Consider the following 21,988-nt stretch of genomic DNA (forward strand, 5'->3'; position numbering starts at 1 on the left):
TATTGTTAGTGTGCATTATGAACTCAGCAATTTAATGTTCAAAGGAAATGCTTTTAAACTATAAATCTGTATAGAAGTTTTACAAAAGCATTTAAAGTATTTGATTCATAAAGACAGAAAAAAAATATAAAGGAAGTCTTAAAAACATCTTAGCTACAGTTTGATCTCATCTCTTACCTTCATTTTTTCACAATGGCAGCCATATTTTTATGAATGCATAAAAAGATAATGGCAAACAGAAACAGTTTGATAAAATACTAGGTTATTAGAGCAATGCATCTCCAGACTGATATTTCCAGTTTTCCTTATAAATAACATAGGGTTAGATTTCCAAATGATTTGGGCTTATTTCCATTCCTCTAAGACTCTGAATGCAGGTTCATTTTGGCAAAGTTTAAAATAACTTTGAAGTCCTCCCTCCTCCTTCCCCCATCTCGTTAAAAAAACCAAACGTTATTTAAAGGGAAAGAACATTATTATGCATAAATTAATTATTTGAATAGTAACCGTATTTCAGCTTTATGCATTTTGAAGCTCACTATCAAAAACATGTATTATAGAGATTCTCTTATATGCTTAACAAGAATTTTCTCTGTGTCAGTGAGAAATGACCTTTAGATTCTTTGTGATGTTTCTTGCTGCCACAGAAAGGACTGTGTTGTCACACAAGAACAATATGAAGTAATATATGAAAAAAAGAAAAAATAATGGGAAAAATAAGAAAAGCTGGAAGGGCAGAACAAGGCTTAAAATTATATCCAAAACACTGATGTAATTCACCGTTAAATGAAACACAGCAGTTTATAAGAGAAAGATTTTGCAATATCATGATTACCACCGGTTCCTAAATTTCCACTTGCCTTTCTCAGTTTAAACAACTGATACTGCTCAGTGACAATGGTTTTTTCCAATTAATGTACTGTACCACCTCTGTATTTTTAACTTTAACACCTTCTGCTTTTGAACCTTTCCTGATTCAAACAAAAACTGGATTTGCTAGCTTTGAAATTAAAAAAGGAATATAATTTGGAAGCTAAGATTTTGTCAAAGCAAATTCTTACCTACTTTTCAAATCTACATTAATATAACAGGCTCTTTGAATCTACCTTTTCCACAGCAGATAAATTTTAAAAAGTCTGAACAAATCTAACTGAATAAAAAATAATCCCCCAAAACTGAAATAAATTGTTCTTCTGCTTCAGAGACCATTTACTTATCAAAAATTTTTAAATGTACTTGATTTATCTTCAAAAGTGAAACTGGTATCTAGCTGTTTGGCATTAACACAGAATTTTTTGTTGCAGAAAGAAAAATGCAGGTATAGAAAGCATCTTGACTACGTTTTCCAAAAATGTTTTGCTCTTGGTAAAGAGACAGAGCTGATACTTTCTTTTGACTAAACCAAATACCAGCTAAAGCAAACCTGTCTGTAAGGCCAATAGGTGTTCCCAGGATCAAGTATAGATTTTCACTGAATTACAAATAAGCTTTTCAGACTACATTTTCTGTACATTTTCTACAATTTAGAATGAGAAATTTGGGCCAGGTTTTGGGTGCAGTTCAGGAAGCATTTTTCCTACTTTTAAACATTTCTCTGTAACGTGATAAAGATGCCTGCGATTTGAACTAATTCTGAAATAGATCTGTAAGAAGATATTATCATGCTCAGTGATTGCAGAATGCATGTGAAACTTAGATAAGAAACTAGTATTTATATCTTTTACTTTCTCATATCTTGTCCACTTTGTTATAGTATTCCATACTTAGTGCAGGGTTATTAAGATCAATTTGATGAGATCAAAATCACTTCAAACGGAGAAAACTACAATATTTATTCTTATTTTCATTGAAGTTACTTACTGAAATATCCCATTGGTTAAGATAGATGCTCGATAAGTACTTTGTGTAGGTACTGAACTGTATCCAAAGTACAAATCTGAAAACCTGAAATCAGAACCCAAATACTCTTCATTTCTTGGACATTTAAAAATATTGCTGGTCTTCTGCATTTCCCAGGTCTCAAGGATGGTACTCTTACTGAGAAGGGAAGACAACTGCAGCCTGTCATATACAGTTTGGTGTTTAAAAAATAAGAGTGAATGGTCTCTAAATCAATCAGAGTAAGCCCATTCTGCCTTCATTCTATAAGAACTTTCTTCTTTTCTAATCTTTAAGTAATAAAAGTAAGCTACCATTCTGTCTCATTAATTTAAATTTTCTATTATTTTGCTACAGCGCTTTTTCCTTCCCACTTAACACTTTGCTATTAGCCACGTTTTCATTTTTTTTTCCCAGGGAGAGGAGCTTTTCCAGTTTTCCTGTCCAAGTCATTGTCATTTTTACATTAAAATAATTACATGTTTACATTCTAGAGCTGCATCATAATTAAACCTGGGTTTTTCATTTGGTATGTAAGAGTATAAAAAAAATTAAGACATTTTGTCTTGCAAGTTTTTTTTAAGAAGGAAAATAAATAAATTAAACACAAAGGTATCACATAATAATTAGCAGCACTCCGAAATCACATTAACAAACATTCATTCTATTATTCCCCTACTTTCTACTGCTTTAAATGCATAACTGATCTGGTGAAACAAAGGACATAGCTTTCAAATTAAAAAGAACTATCTATGTTGACATGACTGAAACAAGACAATTAAACTCATCTGTAGATTGTAAGTCCATTATTCTTGCATACACTGTCACATGTACTGTCATTTAATTCAGTAGCACAGGAAAATGGTATTGAATATCAAGTCAATCTGTTTATTTCTTAGAGCATTATCAGAAAGGTCTCAGTACTTTGTTCAGTGTTTGTGTTATCACACATTTCTGATTCTTGGTTCAAATTCAAAATTGATATAAAAAGTGGTAAAAGAAAAAACAAAACATAAAATTTCCTTTTACCATCAGGTAAATGAAATTAAATGATCCCAAGGTTATTCTGCTTCCTGTATGTAGCCACAAAGCTACCAAATTTAATAAGGCTCAGATTTTATTTTCATACTCCTAACTCTTCATACTAAACTCACTCATGAAGAAGAGTCTACAGACCAACATCTCTTACGGAGGACTAACTATCCCTTTCAGTAATCACATCTCTGTCACTCAGAATAGCACATTCCATACTCTATATTACTGGTTCTTACATTTAAACATCACATTTATGTTTGTTATTTCTGCTGCAGTCCCATGATGAATGTTAAGTGACAGCCGTACTAGTGTCTTCTATATCTGATTTGGTAACTACCATCTATCTTATCAAATGAATGAAGTAAATTGGGCTCAGATTATCTGTGGTAAATCTTGTATTTTTCTGCCTCTAATTACTCATTGAGTTAATGCTCATTCTTAAGTCTCAAATATTTTTAAGCATAGAGGACCTACTGCTGGAAGGCCTGTGACACCACAGCAGCTAAAGCTAAATAAATACACTGGTATTGGGCTAAATCATAAGTCCATCTGCATCCATAAATATGTTGACTATCATATCAGAACAAATTAGAATGTGAAGAAACTAATCATAAATTTGCCCACATGAAAACTATGCTTAACTGTGTAAGTAATTAATTTGCTTTGTAAATGGAAGTATCTGATTCCGTCCTCAAAAAAAAAACAAACCCAAAGCCAAAACAAAAAACCACTACCTTGTGTGACCAAGTTTCAAATTATACCTCATTAAAATCCACCAACAGCCTACATTCAGCTGCTGCTATCTTCATACCAATGTGGCTCTGGATCCTCAGTGTGTGCAGCATCCTGTCATCTTTTTGTAAGATCTATTTCTCATGCTGTAATTGGTGAAATTTTAAAGCGTGCTTACAGTTTTGTGTCATATAGAAAATTTTAAACAACTGTGTCTTTCTTACTTCACTTTTCTTACCTACTTTTTACCAGCATTCACTTCTAGAAGTTGACAGAAGAGAACAGAATTTAATTAAATTTACAGAAATTGTAATACAAGTAACAAATAGATCTGAGCATATTTGTAGGAAACAATGGAATGGCCTTTATAACTATAAAGTATGAGATTACATATTGGTTATTATGAATAGGACTTTTTTCAGTTTAATAATTTCCCATAATATCTGAACTATTGAAACTCAAATGCAGGCTGTGAATTTTCCCACAAAGCCTAAATCAAATTAGGTACAATAGAGTTAAAAATGAAATAAGGTTTGCTTTATTGTCTATGCTACTACATTTAAAAATAAATAGGCCTCAGGGAGATCATCTTAGGAGATAATTACTCAAAGTACACTAAAACACTTATTAGTACCACATCAGGGTCTTGACGCTACCATTTTAAACAAATGAAGGGTAACAATAGAAACATTCAGGCTTGAAAGATCAAAGCACTTCTTTCAAAGTTCTTTGCAAGTGGAGGAAGAAAATCTTGACAGGATCTAACTATTCTTGTAAGACAAATAACCTGCATTGTTCCATAAAATATTTACAGCAATGCTTTTATTTGTTATTATTATTTTGCTTTTTGGTTTTTTAAATATTTCACAAAACAGTTTTGATACGAAAGTAAGCTACCAGAAGCTGTAACTACACTTACTTAGAACTTCTCATCTAACATGAGACAGCATCCTTCTATCTAAATACAAAACAATATCTATCTACTGATCAAATTATTAAAGAGAGTACTTATTCTAACAAAAAAAAAAAATAGCCCATCATTATCAGTATTGATGAATGAATGGTCAGAGGAAAGCTTTCAAAGAATACACAAGAAAAGAAAACCTGAGAGGTGACAACTTCTTTGGGGAAACTGAGGCAACAGAATACAATGAAAGGCCATTCCATGACACAGTGAGGAATGCAAATCCAACTCTAACAGATTACACAAAAAAAATGCAAATCAAATGACAGGTCAGCCTCATTTATAGACTATATCAACCAAAATGTTCATATCCATCATGAATTTGTCAGCATAAGCGCACAATTTCCAAGCAATGTTCCAAGCACTTAATAAAATCCACACACAAAGTACTGATTTTTGACAGCAGCAATTCTGATTTTAAGGATGAAAATAAAGGTGTACTGTAAATTGTTTAAGTTTCCAAGTTAGCTATACTGCTCTGGTTTTACTACAAATGAGCTTGTACACAGAGGAAAAGCAGAATGATGAAAGAGGAAGATCTTCCTAAGACTCTGCAATAAGAAGCTCATGATGAAACCCTGTTTCTCTACCCCTAAAAGCCTTCTGCTCAAAGTCAATCTTCAAGAAATTTTGAAACACTGAACTACAAGTACCTGAGCTGAGACTTAAAAATGGCTCTTGGCTGGGGATAGTGAAGTCTACCTCTACCAGAACTTTCTACAGGACAGTAAAATGTGATTAGTATTGCCCCTTTCATGACAAGCATGGATGCTAGTACCAAGCCTGACACACAACACTCCAGAGTAAGATTTACAAGTCAAGAGAGGAAGAAAACTATGCTTATGTGGTATTACATAACTAATGCCATTAATTCAAATTAGAACCAAAGTTTGTCTTGCTCTATTTTGCAAAACGGAAATAGGAATGAGAAGAAAATTTGCCAAAGTTCTTTGAACATACAATTTAAGGAAACGAGAGTAAGTGCACAGATGTGGGCTCTTTTTCTGTTTTTTTTCTTGTGTACTTATTTCTTCTTTCTCCAGGTCATGGAATGTCTCAGATGGTACAGCTGAAAATTAACTTCTATATCCACTGCCTATTTTGCAAACTCGTGCGTTATTCAGCTATTTTACTGGGTGAAAACATAGTTGATTATATTTGCCTTTTTTTGTCCGCCAGGGAAGACAAAAGAAAAAAAAAAAAACTACAACTGTTTTCTTGGTGATTACAAGCACATTTCCAAATTAGAATTTGTAATAAACTACTTGATATAATATATCTGAATGTGCCATAGGAATTATAATCAGTAGAAATCTAAAATTCTTCCTCCCTTTTATCAATAAAAATGGAACCAGGAACATACCTCTTTTTTCTCTGTGAACATCTTCCAAAAGCTTTTCTTGCTTTTTTATCTGTTTAAAGAGAGACTGATGTTCAGCCTCCTTCATCTGTGTAAACTGCTCGAGCTGTTTTCGGCTCTGCAGTAAGTAGCACCGCAGCTTTTTTTCCTTATTTTCTCTCTCCTTTACCTCCTCGCACAGCCACTGAAGTTTAGTCTACATTAAAAAAAAACAAGATCATAAAAAGAATCTAATGAAAATAAGAGGATATCTGTTAACTGATCAAATTATCTTTGGCGTCACAGATTACTTATTTCTCCCTATTACTAAATAACAATCATAAAGGAGTACATTCAGCTATATTAAGAGGACATATGTTGACTTTCAGAGTCTCAAAAGACATATTTTGGCTGACATTTGTATGTGAAGCAGCAATACACAATATTTTTAATTGGAAGCATGAATTTTCTACAGTAAGCATAGAAACTCACATTTAATTAGCATATATAGATATACCAAAAATACTTCATTTCAAAATACCACTCTATACTGTGCATTGAAGGAATTTAAAGCATTTACTCATTCTAAAAAAACCTGGCATCAATCCTTTCTATTCAAGCAGCAGGTTATATTTAAGGTTCATACAGGGGAAAAAGTCAATATAGTAAATCTAAAAGTGGTAAAAGATAATAATTTCACTGCCTATTTAAAGTAAAAAAAGGGACAGTTTTTAAGTAGTCATTCATTCTAGACGTCCTGTTAGTAGATAAAGAAACTTAGGTAAGAAATGTATGTAAATGATTGCTAAGTGCTCTTGGAAAAGTCTTTTTAATAAGATGCCAATTTCAGTTTTTTAAATAAAGAAAATACTTCCTGCATGACATTTCTCCTTTCATTCTGATCTAATCTCTGCTATCGATAGCAGCAATCTTTCTTGGCCTACAAATCTTCCACAGACCATACATCACCAATAACTTCAAAGTGCCCTACATGCAAATAGCTGCAACTTTTTAAGTAAGCTCTTCTGGAGATTTGACATTTTTACATGGAAAAAAAAAAAAAAAAAAAAAAGTAGCATGTCTTCTACAGTTTCTTGTGATCTATTTTAATCATGAGAAAACGACTCATAGAATTACAGAATTGTCATGGTTGGAAAAGACCTCTAAGATCTCCACGTTCAAGCCAAATAGATCACCCTTCCCTAAATATAAATAAATAAATCAATAAATATACAAGCATACATATCACCATGCCCACTAGACCATGTTTTGAAGTACCTCATATATATAGGTTTTTAATACCTCCAAGGATGGTGACTCTGCCCACCTCCCTGAGCAGAGTGTTCGAGTGCCTGACTACTCTTTTAGTAAAGAAATTCTTCCCAATACCTAGTCTAAACCTCCTCTGGTGCAATTATTTTCTCTAGTCTTACTATTATTCATTCAAGAGGCCAGCACTCACCTCCCTGCAACCTTCTTTCAGGCAGTTGTAGAGAGCAATAATGTCTCCCCTTAGCTGCTGCTTCTCCAAACTAAACATTCCCAACTCCCACAGCCTCTCCACATAAGGCTTGTTCCCCAAACCCTTCACCAGCTCGGATGCCCTTCTCTGAACTCACTCCAGCAACTGAATGCCTTTCTTGTAGTGAGGGACCCTGAACTGAACACCAGTACTCGAGGTACAGTCTCACCAGTGCCAGTACAAGGGCACCATCACTTCCCTTCTGCTGGCCACACTGATACAAGCCAGGATGCTGCTCGCCTTTCTTTTAAAAGATCCTGGGTAAGAAATATGTTCATGCATGTGGAAAGCTGCAAAATGAAAGGCAAGGGTTATAAGCTACCATTCATCACTGACTTTTCAAGCATGTGTGCACCCACATTATGGGATTCAAAAGCTTCAGAAAACATGGGGAGTTCATTTTCCAATAAGTTATATTTAGTAAATAATAGCCTTATTTAAAATAATGTCTTGTCTTGTTATAACTCTGTAAGAGAAATTTAACATGTTGAGTATGTTCTCATGGTATTTTTGTCTAAAAATAACTGAACCAGATCTAAAGGCTTTCACTGCAGTTACTTCAATGCATTTTCTATAAAAACAGTATTTCTACTTATTTTACAAGTTATATCTTGTTGACAATAAAATATGCAAAATTATTCCATCACTTGAAACTGCAGTTTGGAAATATCAGAAATGTTGCCAATTAATGCTTTTGTATTTTTCCTTTTCCTCTCCAAGTGCCTTGTAAACATACTTTCAACTGAATGACTATAAATGTTGAACATTAGCTTATTCAGCAAATTTTCAAGAGGTTTCAACATCACCTTTGTTTCTGCTAGCCAGCGATGAGGATCATTCAGCACCATTGGTGTAAGTGAGATTGCCTACAAAATAATAGGGGAGAAAGACAGACATAAAAACCAGAATTAGACACAGTAAGTAGGAGATTTCCCACATACTGGAAATCCAAATAAATACTCCGTTAAAAATCCAGCTCAGAAATCATATGTGTCAATAGTTTAATAGAACTATTTAAAAATAAATCAGTCTCATTTAAAGGCAAGTTACGCAAACTCACCGTTAAAAATTCTGTTTGAAGGTGCAGCTGAAGTTGCAAAAAAATTTATAATCTGAATCTATAGATTTCTATAATGATGCACTTCAAACACCCCCAGAAAATATCTCTTCACCAAGGTGTATATTCTGAGTTTGAAACTATATGCCCTTTCTTGAAAACAATGTAGTATTTCCAATACAATGAGACTCTACCTTAAAATTACAATTTCTTAAGAAAAGGCCAACTTCAAAGTTATTCAGCTGTTTTTTCCTTCATTCTACAGAACAGCAGTAGCTGCATACAAACCAGGAGTAGTGGAACCTATTGTTGTTATTCACTAATCTGCTATCAATATATCTACAGAAATGCTATGTGCAACATAAATGTCTTACCAAAAAGTAAAAAAGGACAAATCTCTAAATTCTGCTCCATGATGATGCTCATAGCGTTTTAATGAAAAAGACAAATCACTTGTTTTGAATATTTGATAAGCACAAAAAAGAAATTTATAATCTTTACTAAGTGGATAAGAAAAAAAACCTTGTGCTGGAATGCTTCAATAATTCACAGAATGAAAGATATTCTCTAATTTAAAGGTTGGGGGAAATTGCTAGTGGGTTTTTAATTCACCAACATTTTGCAATTCAGTGAGTCTTTATGTACTTTTTCAGTCCTGGTCCAATAATTTTTGTAACTAGCATATTTCTTTAAGAGGTATTTATAGGGGCTGTTTTAATTACACTGAGACCAAAAATGTGTAAACAGCACCACCTAATAATGTACTTACTCATAAGTGTAAATTATCATCACAGAGAGACAGAACAGAAAAGGAACGCTTTAGCATGTTGACCATGACTTCACAAAGCAATGCATACCTTAAAGTTGTGACTCCCATGGCAGCAAGCCTCATTCTATGCAACCACGTTCAAAGTAGGAAATATTCAGCTCACTAAGCATGACTGGTTTAGTAATTGCAAGCATAAGATTTCTTAGAATAAAAGACTGAAAAAATAAATCTGAACAACGCATGTGGAATTCTTTGCTTAGAACACCAGTATGCAATGATTATAAAAAATTCCAATCCATGTTTCCTCAGGAAATGTAATTCCTGATGTTTAAATTCTCTTAATACAAGTATTTATGCAATAAATTCTTCATTGGTCACCTCAGCTGTAGTGGCAACATTTTCTTGAAATAAAGAACTTGTGTAAAACCTGTTAGAAACATTGGCAATATCTAAAATACAGAGAACTGCATTGTAATAGAGGAACAGAGGAAGTTTCTTACCTTTTTAATAACTAAAAAAAAAAACTTCAGACCAGGCATCACAAAACTGTGTAACCTTTTGTTTTCACATTAGCTATCTATTCAAAAACTCAGAATTAAATCTGGGTAAAGTTTGCCAATGATAAATAATTAAAGGAAGTAAGTAAGGAGAACTGTAAAAACAGGACTAAGCAAAACATTATCCAGAAGACAAAAACTGCAGGAGGTGGGAAGCGAGTCTAAGAAGGCATGGTTAGATGCTCTAGAATCTAGCAACTCTAGTAGATCATAAAGACTTGAAAAAAATTTCTGAAATTGCTGAAAAATTTCTATTTCAAAAGCAGCCCAGCCCACTCAGGTGGACACGAACTGCACAGTGAAGAGCATGCTCTGTTTAAATAGCAAGACAAAAAAAGTGTAATTTTTTGTAGTATACTCTATGGTAACAGTTAAGGCTGAAAAGCCACCAGATTAAGTACTTGTGATATAAGTACCCACAATGCCAGTGAGTATGACAACAAGCTGAGTCAGACTATTTTTTTTCTTTATTCTCAGCTGTGTAAAATGTTGATTTAAGAGGATTAGTCATGAAGAATCATCTGGAGGGAGGGAGATAGGGCTCTGTCCCTGGGGAACAATTAAGAACACTCTAGAAAAAAGGCAATAGGCTTGCAGAAAAACTAAAAGGGAGGGGGGGGAAAGACTTAAATCAAGCTACAAGTTTGCTGAAACTCTGAGTCTCAATTTTCTGACTAGAAGAACCTGCTCCACAACAGACAAGGTTATAAGCTCTTTTCACTTTCAGCATTACTTCTCTACTTAAAAAATCAAAAGCTTTTAAACGAATTCTTAATAAAACTCGTTTAATTTTTCCCCAATTTTAAAAGCCTTTAGGTCTTTCTTATGGATTTTTCCACCTCCAGGAAGATGGCCTAGGAAGACCTAGGGAAACTGATCTCAAAATTCTGGCTGATGTAAGGTCATTTCACAGAAGCAAATAAAAGGAGAACAAAGCAGTAACAATTATCACATGGACAGTTCTTCATAGTGTGCCATTCCAGTACCTAACAAAGTGCATGCATACCAACTAAATATCCATAATCCTATTGTCCATAAATTATCTATACCAGTTAAGTAATAAGTGACAACGATGCATACAAATTCTGCTACAAACATTCATCAGGAAATTAACAAAAGCTGCAGCATTCTCAAAACTTAGAATTACTTTGAATTTCTCCACGGAGTCCCGAGAAAAAATTTCACAAGCAGCATCAATTTCACTTCCTATCATAGTGAGAATGGATTCCTGTTCCATTTCTAAGTGATGCAGCTGATCCTTAAACTGCAGTCTGGCCTCATCCATCCTTCTCAAATGATCTTCTTCATTGCTGATCTGTTTATCCTGGAGTGACAGAGGAAAAACAAAACAAATTATTGCACTGATAATATTCATAGATGATTAGCCATGTATCTTTTAATCTTACAATCACACTCTACTCACTCATGCTGTGAGTTCAACTCCTTGCCAAGGAAAATAATACCTTCTAAAAGTTCCTTTCTTGATTCTCCTTTTTCTCCTGCAAATCGTTTATGAAGAAAGTGCTACCAAAGTGCCCAACAATCACAGAGCCTATTTTCAGAGTCAAAACCAGACATTCCATCATAATTCTCTTTTTCACCACCAGAAAGACAGCTTGCAACAAATACTGCCTTATCTTTTCCACTGAACCACTTACAGGCATGTCATCTTTGTCACCACAAAAGACCCCTGAAGGAAACCTTTATTGTCAGTTTGTGTTCTGACAGGAAAATATTCAAAGAGTACCTTGTAGGACAGTGACTGGCACTGAGGAAAGCATTTTATGTTATCAACCAATGTCAGAAAGATCATTCAGTATGTTATATAAGTTCTTAACATTTTGATTATCTTCCTATCTGTCATAGAGCCACCCTGTAAACGTGAACCTTATATTGAATTATGTATTGTAACCAATATAACAAAATTATCTGGTGAGAACTGAAATTGGCTCACACCTGTCTGCTGCTGAGATAAAGAGGATGTAATGTAGCAAAGAGTAAACACTAACAGGCACATTTCAGTATGTGCAATGATAATGGTGAGAAAAGTAAGAACAGTAAAGCTGAAAATTTATTAATTATGGACCTCCACAGTAACAAGGTACAAATGTTTAAATTGTACTTATTGGAAATCCTCACCATACTGCTTTCAAGATACACCATGTGGAGCCAGATAATTTCAAAAATTCAAGTTCTGCAAATGGGATAAATGTGAAATTAGAAAATCATTTATGCTGGAAGATTCTTACCATCGTGGAGTCCAACCACTAACACATGGCACAGAAGAGTCCACCACTAAATCATGTCCCCAAGTGCCATGTCTACACATCTTTTAAATACCTCCAGTCACAGTGATTCCCATCACTTCCCTGGGCAGCATGTTCAAGAGCCTGAGAACACTTGCAGTAAAAAAAAAAAATCGTTCCTAAGATGCTATCTAAACCTTCCCTGGCACAGCTTGTGGCCAATTTCTCTTGTCACTTGCTAGTTGGGAGAAGAGACTGACACTTCACTACAATCTCCTTTTAAGGATGTAACGCATTTATGGGTGTTACATCTGTTAGCAAAATAGGTGTTTTTTGTAAGATAGGTGAACTTCAAATGTGAAAAAGCCACAACTGATAAAGACCGTGATTTATTCATTTAATTTGTACAAAAGTACTTCAATTAAACTATAAACCATATCTTCCTAATATCAGGTTACCTTGGAGTAATCCTGCAGATTACTGCAGGAGACTATGTACACTCCTCTAAACAAATTTCCTTAAAACTAGAGATTATAGCAACAAAACCACAACCCTGAAAAAACACATTTTGAATTTTCATTCAAGGTACTTTTAATTAGTCTAACAAGTTCTGTTTATAAACCACTCTATTAGTTTACCAAGCTAAGAGAAATTTTCTCATTCCATATTAAAAAAAACCAAAACAAACCAACAATTTTCCTCAGGGCTGGTAGTCACAGCATACTGAGTCATTATCCTGAAAATATAAGTAGGATAAGTAGGATGACAAAAAGAACGAATTACACATCCAAATAATCACTCCACCTACAGTGGGAAAATGCCCATGAAATTTTAAGTTCATTTATAAGTACTGAGCATTTATAACAAGAAAATAGAAGTTAAAAATCAAACTGAAAAGCCTAAAAAGCCACAAGGGATCTACAATAACCATGGGCCTTAGGATTGGAATAGTCTGAAACTATTAAGCAAATGAATAATTAGCTATTTGATAAGTATCCAGTGGTTGATGTGAAATGAATGAACACACCTCTTTTACAAAGTTAATGTAAACGTCTATTAAAAAAAAATCTTTCACAAGGATGAGAAATTACTACAATGACACAGAAAAGCTACAACCTTCTAGCTAAGATATCAAATTTTTAAAAATTAGGATATCATTAAAAATTGTAAGCCATTTCCTGCAGGATGCATAATTTTTGGTTTTTTTTTTTTTCTTTTTCTTGAACTTTAATCTATGAAATCAAATTTTTCAAAGATAAAAACCATCTTTTTCAATGTTTTCTTTATGTGAATTACTCAAATACTGACAGGTATGTGCTTTACACTGGAGAAGGTGAAAGTACAGTTCTGCACAGAAATACTTATCTGAAGTCAAATTTCTCTTTCTGCAATGTTATAAGATATAAAACGGGCACAACATAAAATGCATTCATGTTGAAAAAACAAAAAAACCAATGCTGTAGAAAACCAGTGTTAAAAATGGGAATCCTGGAAAAAAAAAGCAGACCTCATGAAAGCAGAAATAAAAGTTATAAAATAAAATTCTTCAGCAACTCTGTATTTATCACTAGATTTTTTTTAAAAGAAAGCCTGACAACTCTAGGTTGTGAGGCTGAAAATTAATATTTTATATTAAATTTTAATAACCAGAACATTAAGCAATGAGAAGGGCTGGCAGACAGCATCCATCTCTAGAAATACAATGCTAGCACAAGAAAGGGATGTGAATTTCTTTAAAAACTTGCCCTTTTTAAGTACTCCAGCAGAATATAATTTTCATCAAGTTATTTGGAATTTCTTTCACGATGCTTAGATTGCTTATCTTCTTCAAATGAGCTATCAGTTATTCATAACTGCACTACAACTTTAAGAAAATGTGAATAAAAAGAAAATAGAAGTGTTTGGTTTAACATTATTACCTATACTAGAAACAGGGCAGGCAATAGTGATTATATTCCTGCTCCTAAACAGTTTTAGCAAATCTTTGGAGTGATACAGTTCATGACACAGCCAAAGCACATTTGCCTTCTTTGACTTACACAGAAACTGGGTACTCCAGTATGACTAAGTATGTTTTTTCATATATACATGTATTTTTATTTTAACATTACCATATATTCCTACAGTTCATCATTTATTCTAGTTATCTATCATCAGACAGACTGTTGAATCATTGTTAAACCCAGGTAGGTTTACCTTTTTTTCCAATTCTTGTTTAAGAAACTCACATTTCCGCCTGAGTTTTATATTTTTTTCTTCACTTTGGCTTAACTCTTCTGTTAATTTATCACATTCAATTTTTATCTTCTCCAGTTGTTGACACTGACTTTTGACTATGTTTTTCTCTTCTACAAGTTCCATCTGATGGTAATGGGAAAAAAGATTACAAAGTCACTAGATGTATTATTTCAAAACATTCCCAGGACTGTAGAGTTTCAGATCCATGGAAAAATATTACAGAAGAATAATTCTATTTAATATTTCAGATTTCAGTTATATAAAGTGCAATCACTTATCTGAACATGGAAAATGGGTACTACAGAGCTGTAGAACCATACCGTGTTTGAAAAGCAGTAAACAGAAGTCTCAGATTCTCCATTTCAGCTCTGCTACTCTCATCAGCTTACATCACTTTAAGAAGCCCAGTATTTATGCAAATTTTCCATTACTGAAATAATTTGGAATCAGAAAGCCTAAATCTATCATTTAATTGCAGGACCTAATACTAAACGTATCTGGAGGGAAACAACAGCAAAGCTCTGCTATTTCTAATTTCTAAAATTGTGTGGGTTTACTGCTATTTATGTTATTCATGCTATTAAATGCACTGCAGAGAAAAATTAAGCATTTAAAAGGCTTGAAAGCCCTAAGTAGATGAGTGAGTAAAGTATATTGGTTTCCATTGGAAAAGATAACTGACTGAAACCGATAGTTTCTATAAATTCTCTAGAATATAAAAAAATGCAGAAAAAAAAAAAGAAAAAACCACAAAGGAAAGAAATTACACACATAATATGCAAAACCAGCTTCGTATTAGATTAACTGTGGGATGCAGTTACACACAAAAATAAAACTGCATAGTAAATTACTTCCTGAGGAAAAGCAGAAATTCTGTTTTCTCAATTACAATATAACTTTTATGGGGAGGTAGGATAAGGAGAAAAATTTTACGAGTTAATTTAGACACCAGAGCTAACATAGTACAAAAGCTCCTCTGAAGGACAAATCAGAGAAAGATCTTTGGTGTCCTAAGTCCACAAGAACTCAGGGACACAAAGTCAAGCATGCAATGTCTAAAACATTTCCTGTGAACACCCTTATAAAACCAATTGTTCGGTGGATGCTAAAGGTAATTGCATTACAAAGTCTATGCAGATGGAGGTAAATCAGGAACCAAATTCCTCATTTATGTGACTTTCGAGACACAATGAAGACAGTTATTTTTTATTAATTTCCAGTATGGACAAGGCAGATATAATCATAATTTAATTAACTGGATTGAACCAATTTTCTACACTTGATAATCTTCAGGAAAAAAAGCACTCCATCCACTTTATATATGTAAAGAAAACAATTAAAAAAGAAATATACAAAAAAATACAACTTTATATGTACAGATATTACTCTAAATATTATCTTACATTAAGGATTCATACTTCAAAGAACTGTCCAGTATGAAGGAATTTTCTATTTCATTTTTTTAAAGCAAATGAGGGCACATAGTAAAATTAAGGGATAGATTCAGAGATTCTAAATACATAATTGATTTAAGATCATTAAGCAAACCACTTAATTTCCTATGCCTAGTTTATATATCATTTTAAATAATGAAAAAATACATTAGAGAGACATTGGCTGGGAATTCTTTAGGAGGATCTAGCAGAAACAGAATTATAAGATTAAGCATCATAATCTCAGTACATTGAGTACTGAGATTAAGAAGGATTAAGATCCTTCTCAACACTGACATCAGTGGTTTTTTTCTGGTTCTGCTGCAACACACAATATTCCTACAGTACTTCCCCTACCATCCCAAAAAACTCTTAACTACCTTAAATTTTTTCAATCCAGTGAAGCACTACAGAAAGCCAGGTAAAAGTGCAGCAGAAAGGAGTCAAGAGAACAGTAAGGATCAAAAGTCAGGTTTTTTCACAACCTATGCAGCAGTTGGTCATGTAAGCACAGGATTCTACATTCCTGGTTACCTGAAAGTAACTTGGCAAAATTTCTCCTCTAGTTAAGGCTAAAGGTTTGAGTCCTAACAAATGTGTTAAAAATTCCCTTTAAAGTCTGTTTAGGTACAACAAGCAGTACCAATATCAAGGTCTTCACTATAAAACTGAACTTTCCAAAGAAAAAGAACACACAATTAACTCACATAAATTCTTAATTTCAATGTCATTGTCAAGGAAGAAAACCAAAACATATATGGAAAGATCATTTAAATAAATCTAGACACATTACAAATTAATTCCCCTGCTGTCAAAATATTTTAATGATCTCTCCACTAATAATCATATAGATTTTTTTCTTACTATCTTCATTAAATGCTTTATGTGTTGCCAAGAATTATTGCCAATCATTATGTCATGAATTATACATTAAATAACTAAGTATCCTTTTCTAAGTCACTTCAATTGATAATTGCAAAAACATGGAAAATATACATTTTTAAGCTAGTTGCATATTTGTGAGAAGAGAGGAAATAAAGCTTATGATACTTGTGAGGAAGTAGATCCTGAGTCACTTAAGCTTTGATTAAGGATTTATAGATTTTTATGGTTAAATTGATCGTATTTTCACACGAGCAAATTCCTAATTTGATGGGACTGAGCTGGCAAGTGTATTTATAGTATTTTGGAAGGGCACTCAAAATATGTTGGTAATTTCAAAGCTATCTTGAAAAATACTGCTTCCTCTAGTATGAATATGCAGATTATTATTAGGACATATAAAACTATATCACATATACATATGCATATAAAACCATGTAATGAAAATTGTTTCACTAAAAGAGCAATGTGCTGCTTATACAGCTGTTGAGATCTAACTGTGCAGCTTAAACCACTTCAACTTAACTTTTCAATTTTCTTCAGGGCACTTAAAGCCACTAAAATGCTTGTTTTCTTTCCAATGCAATAACCTTGAATTAGAAGCAGATTATGTAAACTGAAGACATTAGCTTGTTTCTTCATGGATAAAAAGCTGTAGTTTATGATTTACTGTATGAACATAGTCAATTTTCCAAGAAATTGTACAGAAATTAGAAAGTCTAAACCACTTTGAAATAGAACTATCAAAATTAACCTTAACAAGTGTTACACATTATCACTATTAAATAAAGTTCCAAATGTGTTTCTGAATAAAATTGCAGTATTTCTGCATCATGCAATTTAAACTATTACAAAAATGCATCATTCCTGAAATACTGCTATGACAAAAATGATAAAAACTGCAGTTGAAGAAATAATATTAAAACAATACAGCTTCACATACATATTTCACTTCTTTTGATCTTAGAAAAGCTTTTGAACTAAAGCAGTTTGTTACATTTTTCACCCTGAAGCTTTAAACTCTTTCAATGACCTACAATAAAATGGACATTAAATTATTTGAAGACCACACTTTATTATTTTCATTTCTCAATAGGAGAGAAGGGGGGGAAAAAGGAAAAAATATAAACTTTGGCATTGGAATTCTTCAGAATAAGTACCTTTAGCATTCTAATCTGAGAGTCTGCATCATCCTTTTCTTCTTTAAGAAGTTTCATGAGCTCTTGAATATTTCGTTCATGTTTGATTTTAACATTTTGCAACTCTGCCCTAAGATCTGCCAACTCCTGTTGGTGAACTTCTCTTTCCATCTTCAGCTGCCTGTTAGCTGAAGTCATCTCTTCATGCTTAGATTCCTGCTGTTTCTGGAGATCTGAGAGGCTCTTATGTAATTCCTTTTTGATTTTGTCCTCTTCTGCTATTCTGTTTGTTAGTTCCACACGTACAGAACTTAAGTTTTTTATATCTGCTTGCATTTCTAAGAGTCTCTCTTGGTCTTTTTTATGGATCAAGTTAGTAGTTGCAAGTTCTGTTTCCAAGTGTTCCTTTTCAGCTTGCATTTGACTTTGTAGCAAGACTTGCTTTTTCAACTCATTCTCCAATTTGTTTACAGTACTTTGAACTTCTTTCATCTCTTCTTCAAGAGCTACCTGGTGAGACTTCATTTCATTCAGTTTTAGCTCTTTGCAGTGGAGTAGTTCTTCCTGCTGGGCTCTCTTTGTAAGCACATCATTTAGCTCTTTCTGAAGGTTTTCTATTTGGTGTATAGCAGAGAGAAGTTGACTTTTGAGGTCATCCTTTTCTTTGAGGACCTAGGAAAGAAATAAAATAAATCCTGTGTTGCTAAAGTACTTTAAAAATTTTTGGAAGGATGTCCTTAAACATTCTAATGTCTAAGGAATGCTTAGTGCACTTTTCTGTGAAAATACAGAAACTTTGCTTGTTATGAATACAGTTCAAATGTATTCAATGTTTCTTTAAATTTAGACACAGAACTTTTGCAAACTGAAATGTCTCTAAGTTCTCTAGCCTTCTCATTTGAGCCAATTTTGGTTAATCCCCTGTTGTCTCACCCTCTTTGAAGATGGAGATGGATTCAGGGGGGGTTTAGGTTAGATATTAGAAAGAATTTCTTCACGGAGAGGGTGATTAGGCTATGGAATGGACTGCCCCGTGAGGTGGTAGATTCTCCGTCCCTGGAGACATTTAAAAAAAGACTGGATGTGGCACTCAGTGCCATGGTCTAGCAACTGCTCTGGTGGGTCAAGGGTTGGACTAGATGATTTCTGAGGTCCCTTCCAACCCGGCTAATTCTATGATTCTATGATTCTATGATTTCTCTGCTAGTTCCCTCAGATGCCAAGACGAAGGAAATGAGGCAATATACCAATACACATAAATATAGGAAGGACTATTGGTTATGTACAGCTTACCTATAGATCCAACTCATAGGCTGCCTTGTTTTGCTTATTTTCTAAAATATTACATATGAAGTATACCAAACTTTAGTTATTTTTAGCATTTAATTATTTTTAAAATGTAATTCTTTTAAAATTTATTCTTTTTTAATCAACTCATAGTAGATGAATGAATAGCAATTAAAAGCCAGTTTCACTCATGCATCAAAGCAAAGCAAGTCTTCACTTTAAGAATAAAAATCTGTTACATTTAATAAAAATTCCAGTTCTCCTGAGGACTCTTAAGGGCTGAGATTTTTCCAGTATTGATAAATTTCAAGTTAAAAAAAATTCTAGAAAATGTACTAAAGGAAAGGAAAAATCTGTACTGCAAGTATATATGTTACTAAATAATACACACCATTCCCGATTCTTACTTATTTTGTTATAATTTAATTCTTAAACATTCTATTTAAATAAGGAATTTCAGTACATCTATCTTAAGTCACACATAACTTCTTCAAAAAAAATTATAAAGGGACAAAACAAGATTTTTATGATGTATCACAAACTACAGAATTTTTTAAGCTGGCCTAAATAAATGTTATACTGAAATTTACTCACTATTTCTGCTAATTCTACAAACAGTAAACATTTCTTAAAGATATATCTATATTACTTGAAATAATCTAAGTCTGTAAAGGCTAAGAGGTAAAAAAATAGTGAAAATTTTTTATTACATCAAGAATAAGCAATGCAAACCAAAATACAAAAATAACTAACAAATCAAGGATATGGAGTAATGACTATCATGTTTCTTCTGAAAAAGTATCAGTTTTTCAAACTTCCTGAAACTGTCTTGCAGTTCTACTTACATGATTTGGATAAGCAAATGAAATACAATTAAAAAGAAAAATCCATTATTAATTTGCTTTGAGTTTAAGTGTTTTCTACACTCCATACTTAGAAGTACATTTGAAAAGACCCCAGATGTCAACCCAGATGTCAAAGACCCCACTGTCAACCAATATAAGGGTGCCAGGAGCACAGAGCCAGGCTCTTCTCAGTGATGACCAATGACAGGACAAGGAGTAACAGGTCCAAGTTGGAGCATAGGAGGTGCTGTGTAAATGTTAGAACTTTCACTGTGAGTGTGACAGAGCACTGGAACAGGCTGCCCGGTGAGGTTGTGAAGTCTCCTTCTCTGAAAATTTCAAAACCCACCTGGATACATTCCTGTGTGACCTACACTGACTGGGTGACCCTGCTCTGGCAGGGGGATTGGACTTGATGATCTCTCGAGGTCCCTTCTAAACACTAACATTCTGTGATTCTGTGATAAAGGATAACCCCATAGGTAATTTAAGCAAATTATACTAATAAATGCAAAATAATGAAACCTAAGCAATCTTTCTATAGCATTTCCACTGCCTGCAAGTATTTGGAACTTTGTAATTTTGATTGAATTTTGAAAATTTGCCTTCAACCCTTTGAAGCCTTACTACAGAATGCAAAGACAACAGATTGCAATGTTATTTATTTTGGAGAGTTTTGTCTCAAATGAAAATTGTCTTTATATTTCAAAGCTTATAAAGTTCTGTTCGTCTAGGTGCCTGAAGCTTATCACAAATCTGGATTGATTATATCCCTGTGCCATCTACAACTTTGTACTGATAACATGAAATAGTTTCTTTTTTTTTCCTCTCCACAACGACACAGGGTTTATTTGATATTACATATCCTTCAATAAAGGGATTTTCTTCAGGAGTGACACTTCTTTCAAACTTGTTGGCTAGATGCTGACGATTTAAACATAAGAACAAATACTGACAGTACATCTTAAAGGAAGCCTAAACCAAAGGGACTGCATTTAGCATTTTTATGCATTTGCCACATACAAATAAAGGTTAAACCCACATCAAGGAGCCTTAGGAAATTTTAATGTGGACAGCACTATCCATTGACATCACAAAAGACCCGTCCATTCATTTACATGAAAAATAACTTCAGAGCCTTTTGAGACTCCATGTGCTTGTTATTCACAATTCTCTCTTCTCTGCTTTTTGCTTCTCATTTGCCTTTATGGGATACAGGTATAATTTCTAAAGTATTCAGGTTTTCTTACTTTCCTTAACACCTCTCTTTACCTAGGCAAGACATGACAAAATTCTTAAATGCTTGCAAAACTAATTTCCTCAGACAACTGCTAAGGGTGACCAATTAAATATTCCTAGGGAATGATTGCTGGAGCATGGGTAGAGCAAATAAAAAATAAGGAACATGCTAGGTAGCTCAGGAGAGAAACAGCAACCCTAGAAATCACAGCTCTGATATTTTAAAGTTTACTAATTTCAATTCAGTATTAGTCCCACTGCAGCTTCTCCTATGCTTTGGCCATGCTCCTACATTCATGTAGCAGTCTCAGAACAGGTTGCTGGATCAGAAACAAGACAGAATAAGTACAAGACTTCCCACACTTCACACCATATACCCCTTGAAAACTACAATCTTCTAGGAGAACAAAGCAGGAGAGGATGGCAAGGAGCCATCTAAAGCCCATCAGATTTTTTAATTTAAACTGGATGCATGTCACTAGAAAATAATTGAAGAGAGGTGAGGGAAGCCCTATAGAAACAAAAGTTGGCCATGTAATATAAAACTGCAGCAGCAGAGCAGATAAATTAAGATGAAAGCTCACAGTATGAAGCTTAGTACTGTACCAGACACTACAGAAGCAGTCACCTTCTGACACAACAATTGGAAAATACAAAGAGCCAAAGACTCATTACAAACAGAATGATGATTTCTATTACTATTCCAAAATGGGACAATCAACATTAGCACTGATGCGAATGCTTGCATTTAAAAGCACTGACAGGTGTAGAAAAAGTCATGGAATTCTGCTAAGTCAGGAAAAAAATCTAATGTTTTTTTCCTGAG

General features: G+C 33.6%; 1 protein-coding gene across 1 annotated transcript in view; it reads right to left on the minus strand.

The window, feature by feature from the left end:
• Nucleotides 1–21,988, minus strand: part of CEP128 (centrosomal protein 128) — a 101,788-nt gene that overhangs the window by 40,066 nt on the left and 39,734 nt on the right. The window contains exons 14-18 of the mRNA XM_030452313.1: nucleotides 17,813–18,463; nucleotides 14,296–14,460; nucleotides 11,001–11,177; nucleotides 8,277–8,336; nucleotides 5,973–6,165 (exon numbers count right to left, since the gene is read on the minus strand). Of these exons, the coding sequence (XP_030308173.1) occupies nucleotides 5,973–6,165; nucleotides 8,277–8,336; nucleotides 11,001–11,177; nucleotides 14,296–14,460; nucleotides 17,813–18,463 (1,246 nt within the window). The remainder of the gene's footprint in view (nucleotides 1–5,972; nucleotides 6,166–8,276; nucleotides 8,337–11,000; nucleotides 11,178–14,295; nucleotides 14,461–17,812; nucleotides 18,464–21,988) is intronic.

Source organism: Calypte anna, chromosome 5A, assembly GCF_003957555.1.
Source record: "Calypte anna isolate BGI_N300 chromosome 5A, bCalAnn1_v1.p, whole genome shotgun sequence".
Taxonomy (NCBI): Eukaryota; Metazoa; Chordata; class Aves; order Apodiformes; family Trochilidae; genus Calypte; species Calypte anna.